Below are 12,038 nucleotides of genomic sequence, written 5' to 3' on the forward strand. Positions count from 1 at the left end.
GCGCATTGGTGATAAGATTTTACGAGCTTTTCTACTTGATTGCCAATACGAGGCCAATAAAGGTAGCTTTGGATCAGTGATTTTGATCCCGGTTGATCCTCTATGAACGTGTTGCAAAACAAGGCTTTGCAGCTCCCCTGGCACAATCACACGTTCCGCAAAAAGTAGGCAATCATCAACAACGGAAAGTGGCAATCGGCTTTGATGAAACTGAAGCACGTCTTTGTTTTTAATATTTTGTGCCCACTTGGAAAGGTGGTACTTCTTTACTTGACTCAGTAGCGGATTCCGTATGGTTGCCTTGCGTGTCATCACGAATGTGATTGGAGTACATTTGATAGATTCCATAATTGTTCATCGCATTTCCAGTCCAGATGAGATCTGAATCTTCCGAGTCCGGTGGTCTATTTTCTAAAATTTATGATAATGAATTTGTCTGACCGATATTGTCAGTCGATTTAAACTTGATGCTAGAGATGTAACCAAGTAACATTGAAGCCCAGCTTTGAAGTCAGTTAGTGTAATAGACGGGGATGCCATTATTGGATTCGAACAAGGCTAGTAATGAATTGGGCTCAGTAATTAAAGTGAATTCGTAGCCATAAAGCAGTTTTTTGGATATTTTTTAACAGGAAACCAACCACTGTAGCTTCTCTTCCAACCTGACTGAAACTTTGTTATGTAGTTGTCAAAAATCGAGCGGCGTGGGTTGTGGCTTATTCTGAGCCATCTTCAAACGTATGTGAAATTACGGCTTCTACCGATGCTGGATGCATCGGTCACAACAGTGATATCACGGGACGAGTCATAAGGTGTCGAAATTAAGCCTAGCCTAGATTTTCTAAAAATTGTCCTGGCAATCAGCGTTCCATTTCCACTGATAGTCCTTGAGTAGCAAACGGATCAGTGAACCGGGGATATTATGCATTGCTGGCACACAAGCAACATAATGAATGACGAGTCTCAGAAATGACCTTGATGTAGGTAAATCTTTGAGGATAGGCATTTGTTCGATTGCATCCACATCTTCTGGGTCTGGTCTTTGGCTATGGCGATCGATTATGAATCCGAGGTATTTGATGGAATCCATGAAAAATGGACACTTTTCACTTCTCAGGTGGAATCCATGGTCTTTGATTCCGTCCAGTACTTGACCGGAACGATTATAGATATTTTCTGGGTCAGAACCGATGATGATAATATCGTCCAAATAAGCAACAGTGAATGATAGTCCTTGTAACATAGTATCCATTACTGCTGGAATATTGCCCGTGCAGACTTAACACCGCATGGTAGTCGGTTGTATAGGAAAAGTCCTCAATGTGTATTGATTGTAAGTAGATGCTTACTCTCCTCTGACACTTCAACCTGCAAATACGAATCAGAAAGATCCAAATTGGCAAAACGTTTTCCACCCTTCAGCCTGGAAAACAATTCATCTGACTACGTCAGCAGGTATTGGTGATCCTCTGGTGTCGCGTTGAGACCAGTTAAGAAGAATGCACACGTCCTAACTTTTCAATTATGCTTTTTGACTACCCCACTTGGACGGAACACAGGTTTTACATCCTGACGTAGAAACAAAATGACTCATAGTTGAACAGGGTATCGTTGAGCACACCCGAAGAAAATTTCGAAAGCTGTCCTGTCCGTTTTGGGGTCTGAGAGACACCCAAATTTATAAGGTTTCATGCAGCGTCGGCGCATTTCTATCAGCTCTAGTCTGCTGATCCAGTTCAAGCCAAGGAGTTTCAAATGTGGTACATTGGTCAGGTAAAATAATTCAGTGAAAAGAATATTGTTGTAAACACAGAACGAGAAAGCGCACCAGTCAACTGTAAATTTCCACCAGAAGTGTTTAGAGGAAAACGATTTGTGGGGTTGAAAGAAGATTCACGCATAATTTTTCAGGTATCTTTGGAAATGATTGTAATGTCGGAGGCATTATCGAGTTGCTGACGTACCTTTAGAACGATGGGTACTACTGATAAGGCATGCTAGTAGTATGTAGTTATCCGTAAATCCGCTTCGCGTCTATTGAAAAGTGACGGAATTTGTGGAATTGCTTTACGGCATTAGTTTAAATTTGAGTGTTAGTTAATGAGTATTCAGTGAAGTTTGGGAAGACGCGTTCTAGAAGAGGACGAATGGTCACTTTTTATAAACAAGATGCTCCCCTGTTCAATACTCTGTAACAGTTCAGTTTTTTCTCCAATAAATAACTCCGCACCGAAAGTTTTTTCTTCCTTTTACCGGTATGTAATTTAGGATGACTGACACAAATTTACGCTGGTGTTTCCGATCCGGGGTTAAAGTGCCTAGTGCTGGTTTGGTGTGCGGTTTTGAAGGACGCATTGTTCCCTTGAATGGTTTTTGCCTTGTTCACATAAAGTTGTGCGGCAATCTTATTCTTCGTGTCCTTTTTGTGGCACTCCCGACACTGGTGCTCCTTGAAAAAACCTAAACGAAAGAAGTGCAATTTCTTGCACTGCCAGAAGGGCGTAGGTAACTTACTGAACTCCACCGGAGACTTCTTCCCACCTGGCGTTTAAATCATTTCCGAAACTTATGCACATGGCCGGACAGATAGATCATTGCGTTCCTTCATGGCTGTATTTTACTTTAGATTAAGTGAAAGTTGACACTCCAACGTAACTGTTTGGAAGTTGATCAACGGATCCTGCTCAAACTTGCTTAGCGATTGATTTCGAATATCGGCATCTCTTGGTGACTGCAGTCCATAGATGGTGTGACATTTTAATTGATCCTGTCATCTCCCTCAGTTTGAATCTTTAACACTGACGGTTCACTATGCTTGCATATGTAAGGTAGGCATCACTGTCCGATTGAACCATCTTCAAACAGTTGTAGCGAACGTCCATCAAAGAAAAAGTCTTTTGGAGCTTTGGGAAAATAAAAATTAATAATTTCGTCACGCTTGCTTTTCCCGAGCTTTCGTAGTAACAGTAGAGATTTCCAACCATCGACCAAATCCGCGAATTCCGTCCAAAAAATGTCTGCCAATTCCGAAGTTGAGTAGAGTTCACTCGTTTCGGTCCTCAACCGTATTGGATTATGTAGACGTCCCAAAGGCAGTCCGTAAAGATAAATAGGCCTCGCCAATGAGTACTTAGCTTCCGCGACTCCATACCACTCTATCCAGGATTCCGATGACCCATGTAATTGCCATTCGCACCCATTGGGTAGTCTTAACTCTCTACTCGCCGTTTTCTGTCTACTCCTTTTCTGAACGGCGTCAGGTTTTCTCAAGCTTTTTTCTTTTCCTCTTCTAGGTCACCCGGAGACACCATTGGCAGGTTCAATTCCCAGTCACCTTCTTTGGGCGCCCGCCAATCCTTGATTGTTGGTTTATTGCGTTCGGGTAAAACTTTTATTTGCGGGTGTTACGGTTCCGTCCTTGGTCGTCTGCTGCCCAGCTTCTGCGAGCAGCCCCTAGACTATCGCTCCCAAAGCAAGACTACGGGTCCATTGGGATCATTTTCGGCACCTCGTGGTTGTTCACGATGTGATGTATTACAATTCCATTAATCGTTGTCGCCCGTTGATTTGGTACGGATGCCACCCCGACTCACCGCGGCAAGTGTTGTGTCATTATTACGGTATATTGGTTCTCTCTTGTTGTCATCGAAAAAGGCGCGCAGGACGTAAACGGGCCATACCTCACCAATCTCTCATACAGAAGTGGGTTCCATGGGATGGGTTGCCTCTGTCATACCCACTTGCATCAGTTGACACCGCTCATAGGCTACTAAGTAATCCATCACCTCACTTGTACTCACGTTCAAGTGTGCGCTCTGCCGATGTGTCATGTGTCTTGGTGCACCATGTCTGTGCCATCTCACGGCATTCGATAATCAGTTTCCGTCTCAGGACTCGAGGTATCTCGGGCAGATTCGGTGGTGTTCCAGGAAATTATGCCAGCTTTACCAAGGCTCAGCTTACCGAAATGACTCTGGAACGTTTCCACCTCTCAGTCTTCCTATCTGTCCTCAATACTTCTTACATATAACAAGTCGGCTGCAAGCTTCCGGGATCCAGATCGATGACAATGCTACGTGCACCAGTCACGATCTTAGGAGCCTCATATCCAGCTACCGATCTTGACAGTCAGTCAGCCAGATGGTTTTTCCTCCCTGGAACGTGCCGAATCGTAAATTCATACTCTTGCAAACATAGTGCCCAGCGCGCGCTTTTTGCGGGGACCTTTGCCTGTCCTGATCCCCCGAGGGGTTTGTGATCAGCCGCAACATTGAATTTGTGTCCCATCAGGTGTGACATCCAGTTATCCAGGTCCAACACGATCGCTAAACATTTCTTCTCAATAGTTTATTACTCCTGCTTAACGTTAATCAGGATTTCAGACCAGCATGTTCGATAGCCCAATTCCTCTGCTCTAGGACCACCAACGCCGAGGTCACCCCAATGAACCGAGTGATTTCGACCCCCTTGGTGGAAGGCCATAGATAAATACATCTTGTTTCGTCAGATATAAAATGCTGATGACTTTCAATATAAATAAAACGGGTATACAGATTTTTTCAGATTTTCTCGCTAAGATTGACCCCATTTGCAGCACAGAATCTTCATTGACAGTTTTCAAATCTTACCCTACGAACCATTCATAAATGGTTCTGTCCGAATATTGTCACAAAAGTAGCCAGTCAACACGTGACCAAGTGATATGGATTCCCTGATTAGAGAATGAGTGACCCTCGAACCCATCTGAAATGAGGCTAATCGAACTAATGATCAGCTGCTCGTAGCCCAACCGAGAGTGTTTCAAACTAAAAGTTTTGTGATCTTGGGTTCGAAAATCTCTGACGTTTTGTAGGATGCTCAGTGCTGATGGCGTACAGTAAGCCAGCATAGACGGGCTTTACTTGCAGGGGGAAATCTCAATAAAACAGTCCTAAGTCTCTCCATATTTCTACTAAGAATAATTGAATGATTAGCTTCTGCTTCTATTTTGACAGCGGAATGGAGTATCTATGAGAAAATTTTCAATAAATGTAAGCATTGACAGGAACAATACGCAGGTGAAAAACGACGTACTGGTTATTGCATCGAAACAAAAAATGTTGCATTCTAAGCGATTGGCATGCAGTCTTACGGAGTTTGATAACGACTAACCATAGACGATGGCCCAAAGTCCTCTATGGTCAGGCATGTCTCAGAAGTCAAAATCAGTGTGTTCAGGAGGGCTTGCGAAGGCATATAATCGGAAAATAGGTACGGTCGCCCAACAGTCAACTTAAATCGTATGCGCCGACTTTACCCACTCAAGTTTGGGCCAGTTTTAATTCTTCCGGATTAAATCGAAATCTATAACTCATAACGTGGAAGAGTTCTCAGCAGTTCCATAAATCATGTGTTTAATTATGAAAAATTCTGTATTAACCACTTGAGCAGCCTTCCCGTCATCCAAAGTATCCTTATCCTGCGGAGGTATTTGCTTTGACCAGCCTGTTTACCTACACGAGTTTTTTTAGGCTATTACGTTTTTACTCTCCAACCATCACAGCAATCACACTAGATGTGATGTGTGTGCGTTACTCTGGAAATTAGGACTAGGTGGTTCCAGAAGCTCCCCAAGTAATGTTTGATTGACACCTTGAGACAGACAGCCGAATCAGATTGTATAGATGAAGTCCAATGTCATACAGTAAAGCTGCCTACATGGATATTTGTGGACATACTTATCGCCAAAAGTGTATTCTTATGCCACAGGGTATAAACTGTAACGACCGTGGCAAGAAAACAGGGCGACTATTTAGTATTCAGGTGCCAGTATGTATGTGCAAGTTCAACAAATATGAACTGGCTACCGCTAAAGGGTCAGGATGTAAGGAAATATTTCTTCCTCACAGAAGAATCCCCTTCATCTATTTAGCTTGCAGATGAACACATCTAGGGTTATATGCACTGAAGCAAGTGAAGTTTGGAGAGAGTTCACATACATAAATTCGGAATCTCATCCGCGAGTTCTGCATTATTTGTACAACATACCTGAGCGGGTGCAGTTGGATAATTTGAGAATGGCTAATTCACTGCAAATGGCTGGATGTGGTACTATATCTCTGGGTCTCATGAATAAAATCTAATAGTTTAACCACGCTGCTATTCACAACCCCTTCTACAACAGCAAGATATTTGCCCTCATCTCAATTCCTTCTGCGTCACGATTTAAATTCGGCTGACATTGAGGCACGCAGTTAGTCGCTGGTAGGCAAAACATAAGTTAATTTAATGGCGTCTTTTTGTACATGTACGGACCATTGATATATTGTGGGACTTAAGTTAATTATGATGACATTCAACTTCAGCGTTTGCGGTGCTAGTGACCTTGTCTTAGCAACTTTTGGAGAGAAAACCTATTGTTTCATCCACAGTGACAGTTCATCAACCAGTGAATGCATTCTTGATTCAAGAATGTAGATTTAACAGATTTCAATACCACAGTTTCTGGTTGGGAAAAACATTCAGCGAGTTAATTTTTGATTTCCCCATTCTGGAGATACAGAAGAAAAAACAGTGAATGAATTTGTATTTAATAACAGATGGTTAGTTGAATTTCTAACGACAACGTGTAGGCAGTGTTCCGTTTGTTTAGCCTGCTCCGGACTATTCCGCGGGTCCTCCCGTCATCCTTGCTAATTGAAAGTGAAAGCGATGGGAGATATAGCACAAAGTTTCCAGTCTTAGTGGTAAACAAATCATGTGGAAAAAGGGAATGTGAGCACTCTCAAGATGCTGACTAAATGAAGCAGCTTTTTTAATAGTGAACATTTCTACCTAATTCAGGCAGTCCTACTTCTAAGAGGTGAGCTACAATCATAGCATTTCCGTCAGTTGCTATTAAGTTACTAACATCAGAGCTGAGCTGTCGAAAGCATTTCCCCATCAAATGAAACCATGAGTTGGGAAATCAGATTCCGCTACTCAGAGTACTAAGTTCCGAAATTCGCGGCTGGCTATTTTAGCTCCTTTCACCTTAGAAGAGTGCTTATTTGTAAAAGAGCAACCGCAGTTGTCTACGGTACAGAAAGGCGAATTGTGCGTCATGGGTCTGTTCAAACATACAATGAATGGCGTGGTTAGAACAAAAGCTGGTGACAATAAATGTCGAAATCCACCGAAATCCTCATCAACATAAATTGGTGTTAAAATTGTATCTTCCCATCGCCTGTTGGAATAATTCTCCTCGGACGCCCATGCAGATGGCTGGTAATTTGATGTGTGCTGAAGTTAACAAAGCAGAGTAGCGTGTCTTATCCAGACATAGACCAGTGATTTATCTGCGAGTGGGTGCCGCAAATATGCCTGCTTTGAAATTCGTGTTTTGGCTTAATCTCAAAAATTTGCATGGGGAATGCAAAGACATGATGTGCAGTGTCTAACTGCATCAAACATAAAAACCAATCTCTGGTCATTTGCATCGTCTAGGCTCCCTTCTAAAGGATTGCTGCAAACTCGTAAAGCCAGAAAGCATTCATTTTTGGAAATTAATTATCGTAGCATACCGGAGAAATGGTCACATAGTGCATCCCATCATTCCAAACAGAGTTCTGTGTGCTATCCTACCGTGCTGCCAGATTGCACGTCAACTTATCCATTTATGGCAATGCCCCTGGGCAATACAGTGCAAACACAACGAAGCCGCTAGCATGAGGGGGCATGGATGTCCCATCAGCTACTGCCTACACTGATGACGTTTGCATTCCAAAGTTGAATAAATCTCATAAGGGGCGTCGTTTTTCTGGTTCTCAGCTTAAATGATGATTATTCCATTTTCAGCCTGCGTAGTCACTGAATTATTGCCTACTATAATTGTTTCAGACATAACGAGCTTTTGTTTATTGATATATTTGCCGAGAGTTCTAATACAAAACGTATTGGCCGACCTTTTGACTCTAAATAGTCAAACTTTTACACCAATATGTTTCGGAAAATAGGATAATGTCTCGATTCGCTTTTTGGTATTAGCCATTGGTGTAACAGGCATCAACAAATATCCGCCCGATTTTGCTGCAATAAAACACCAACTGGCAACGGTCATCTCTCGAAAGGCGACTTGTGGTTCTCACTAAGCCAAATGCAGTTTTGTTGCGGAGTCCCCGGCTGAGCCAGCGGTCTCACTTTTCCGGGAGAAGAAAACAAGACTTCAGGCATGATTTTGAGAATTGGTGTCCTCGTTATATCACGCTAAAGCAGCCTCCTTTCACCTGATAAAGGATGCAACTCTGTTGGACTGGTTAATTAAATTCCGACAGAATTGCGTTGCACTGTGGTCTTGTAACTTGCCCAAAATAATTTTACTTTATGAGGGCTACTAAACGTGCAATAAGCTTGTAAGGAACGGGGTATTAGACTACGAGAGCTCAGTGTGTTTGATCAAATAATTTGTTCGTCTGCCAAAACTGTTGTTGCGGTACGTATTCAAGGTCTCAGTTCTTTCGAGGATATCTAAAAGCAGACCAAATAACGTAAGTTGTTCTGGAATTCGACGACAATAATGGTGACAGCTTTTGAGCAGGTTCTGAAAATAATACCCAAGAAGGCATTAAGGATGGAGACAAAAGCTAGTATAGATAATGTTTTCGTAGTAAAACCATCCAATTTGTTAATAAGTGGTTCACTCTTTTCGGGGGAAAGAATAATTTATTCGATAATAAAATTCTATTGTTTCTAAGAATGGTCCTTTCAGTGAGGCTGTAATGTGTTGCAAACAAACTTAGAGTTGTTTGCTTTGTATTCTAATCCAGAGGATATCAAGTACATCTGCACTCGGCAGTTTAAAACTATCAAAAAAGCTATAAAGCTGGTTATTCTTAAGTCTTCACCAAAATGTACTCGTTTATCAATTTAAATTTAGAATATTGATTTTAAGGATATAGTAGTCTTATTGTGGATTAAATTGATGGAAGTCTTGAGGCCCGATTAGCTAATGGTCGGAATTTGACAACATATTAAAATGTGTTATTTATATTCACATTTATTTACGGAAATAATGACTCCAAATTTTGTTTGTTCATGTTTCCAAAATATCGCCGTTTCGAAACATGTTTAGCCACACAAAATTAGTTAATCAAACACTGGTTTCGAAAGATCACCCGAAAACTGAGCCAGATGAGCAGTGCTTGTGCAAATATGACGCAGATCATTATTCGTCCGATATGTTTGATTTCTACCGCCTTCTGTCTGTAATACTTTCACTGGTTTCGAAAGATCACCCGAAAACTGAACCAGATGAGCAGTGCTTGTGCAAATATGATGCAGATCATTATGCGTCCGATATGCTTGATTTCTACCGCCTTCTGTCTGTAAACCTTTCACCCGAAAACTGAGCCAGATGAGCAGTGCTTGTGCAAATATGACGCAGATCATTATTCGTCCGATATGTTTGATTTCTACCGCCTTCTGTCTGTAATACTTTCCACCCACTACGGCTGGCAATAGAGAAAGCATATATAACTGAGGGGACTAAGTTACTGCATTAGTACGACCGATCGAGTTTTCGTGGCTGAATTGCATTTATCTTGGATGTATAACCTGATTCCATTTGGACCATATTCACATTTTGGGTGCCGGCTATTTGAAAAAAGCCTGTTTTTGCCAAATAAACACAATTCTTTTAAACTTACGCCTGATTGTCAGGGATGTTGAGTCTGAAAAAAAGGCCACGTATTACTGAGTGCTCGGGTATACCGAAGCTACATTTTTGAGGCTAGCACTTGAACGATCATCAATCGCATATTCAGATGCGAAATACTGCTTCATAATGAGTGCTGAATTTGCACAAAACGTCAGTTGTCATTCTGTCTTCAAAAACTCGCGAAGCATGAAAGTAAAGACTACATAAACCGTTCTATGAAGCGGCAACAGCGGCCACCGTGTACACAGGATACAGGCATGTGCATAAATCCTTCGTTTCATGCATTGGTTGATCTCCCATTAGATGTTCATGTTATAGCTGTAAACAAGTTATCGGTCCAGCTATGGAGCAGTATGTTGGTAATAAATCTTTATACTTTGTAAGGTGCACATTTGATCACAATTTGTCTTGAGTAAACTGTCGAGTCAAAACATTAGATGTCAGCTATTTAAATTTCGTTGATCATGTGTTTGATGAGAAAAATTCATCCTAATTCAAGGAAATATGTTTAGATTTCGGTTGTTAACGGAACGAACTGAAACCGTGGATGGATGCGCTAACATGATTTTTATACACAATGGCCGCAGTAAACTCAGGTTCTCATCAGCAGAATTAGTTATCCACTGCATGGTTTTTGCTGCAAGTCTAAAACCCGGCTAAGGTTTCTGTAGAATTTTTTGTTACACCCATAGAATACGTGAAAATATTTGGATTCCATCATTTGTTCCGTAGCATGGTGTACGGAATACGTCTAAGGTCACTAATTTTCTTAAGTTTCCTGGTCTGCATCTAGGCTAAAACGTTCACATTTTAGTTAACTGTTTCCAAGATATCTGCTCACATCGTGAATGAACTGCCTACGTTCACTACTAAACTGGCTCGGTAAACGTGTGAGATGCTGAGGCGCAGCAACATGCTTCTACACTCGGCCAGATTTATTGCAAACCTTAACATATTTCAAAGCGCAAGAGGTCGTTTATCGGTTCTAACTAGAACGATACTCTCTAACTTGCGCTTCACTAGGTCTCGCAGACGGCTGTCATCAGCTGCTCTAGCTGTGAGCACTCGCTTTCTCAAACACATCCATGATTTTGAAGAATCACCTTGTTTAACTGCATGGATACTAGGCTCCACAAATTTTTGAATGGGTGCGTATCTGCGTCGTGGGGAGGGGTAATCAGACAGCAACATACACTCGGATTAGGCGAAGGCAGTACAAAACATGCCAGTTGTTGTCACTGATATGCATGAAGGAAGGAACTCCCCTTGCGAAAAAAATGCTGACTACTGTTTAATGAGCATTTCTCACCAAGTTAAGCCTAAACTCTGTGTTGCAGCACCATGCTTCGAACTCTGCATTAAATGCTTGTTGAAAAACACTATAACCTGACGTAACGGTCGGTTAGTTTTCCTTAAAAAATTTTTCTTCAGAATTGTTCTCACTATGCAGTCGGGATGACACCTTGGCGTCAAGATTAATGTTGGAGATAAGTGCCTCCCGGTGATTTAGAGGACTTCCTTTGCACAGTGCATTGGAGTCACCCTTTCTACTGCGATTAGGAAATATCCAGGCAAAATCAAAAATGTTACAACTGAAAAATCACAGTGGAGATCGAACACCGAAAACGTGATTTATCTTAATAGTACACTGAATTTTCACCAACTTAAGGGCTTCCGATTTCATTTCACATAAAACTATATGTTATCGTTCTAATTCAAAGATCAATAACACGTGTAGGACTCACATGTGAATGCCACTTTGCTCATCGAAATATTGCCACCTGGTGGTGAATTGAAGACCCTTTGCAACGTCAATGCTAATTTGCCCGGGCAAATTAACATTTCTTCGTCCAAGTTCTCGGTTTCGAAAAAGAGCTCCGCAAAGTTCCTTTCGCTTGTTTCGCCGGGCTTTGCTGGATGTGAGCGACAAAACAACACTCGGTTCGCATGGAGTCTGTTAGCTTTATTTGCCACTTGCATCATCTTCATGGGAGACAAAAGTGTAAATGATTGTGCAATCAACAAATGAAAACAAATTAGGATAAAGGAACGCAAACTATGGCATCTTCCTGTACTTTTATATACTTCGTTTTATTAGAATGCGAAAGTCATCATGGCCACAAACTATTTGCAATTCAGGTCAGATCCAGTTGTAAGTACACCACTGTAGTGTGCATGTATGGAAACAATAAATAAATAGTGACTCAAATGCTTCATGCGCTCCACCACAACTTAGCATTTATTTCGTATGACCGTCGTAAAGTACCGACAGCAATGGAATGCTTTGTACCTCGTGAAAACTTTAGGTATAATGACGAGTGTCAAGGCAGCATCCATAAAATCGCTACTGCCTTTTGTGTGCAAT

The 12,038-nt window shown here is 41.6% G+C and overlaps 2 protein-coding genes across 2 annotated transcripts in view; one reads left to right on the top strand and one right to left on the bottom strand.

Moving 5' to 3' along the window:
- Nucleotides 1–12,038, top strand: part of T265_07969 (hypothetical protein) — a gene marked incomplete at both ends in the record, with an annotated part of 192,073 nt that overhangs the window by 96,743 nt on the left and 83,292 nt on the right. Inside the window, 2 exons of the mRNA XM_009173646.1 lie at nt 3,294–3,363; nt 11,772–11,825. Of these exons, the coding sequence (XP_009171910.1) occupies nt 3,294–3,363; nt 11,772–11,825 (124 nt within the window). The remainder of the gene's footprint in view (nt 1–3,293; nt 3,364–11,771; nt 11,826–12,038) is intronic.
- On the bottom strand, nt 9,706–11,662 carry T265_07968 (hypothetical protein; the record flags this gene model as incomplete). The annotated part of the gene is made up of 2 exons (XM_009173645.1): nt 9,706–9,806; nt 11,419–11,662. The coding sequence occupies 2 exons, from the start codon at nt 11,660–11,662 to the stop codon at nt 9,706–9,708; spliced, it is 345 nt and encodes a 114-aa protein (XP_009171909.1).

The sequence above is a fragment of the Opisthorchis viverrini genome, assembly GCF_000715545.1.
Source record: "Opisthorchis viverrini unplaced genomic scaffold opera_v5_192, whole genome shotgun sequence".
NCBI lineage: Eukaryota > Metazoa > Platyhelminthes > Trematoda > Opisthorchiida > Opisthorchiidae > Opisthorchis > Opisthorchis viverrini.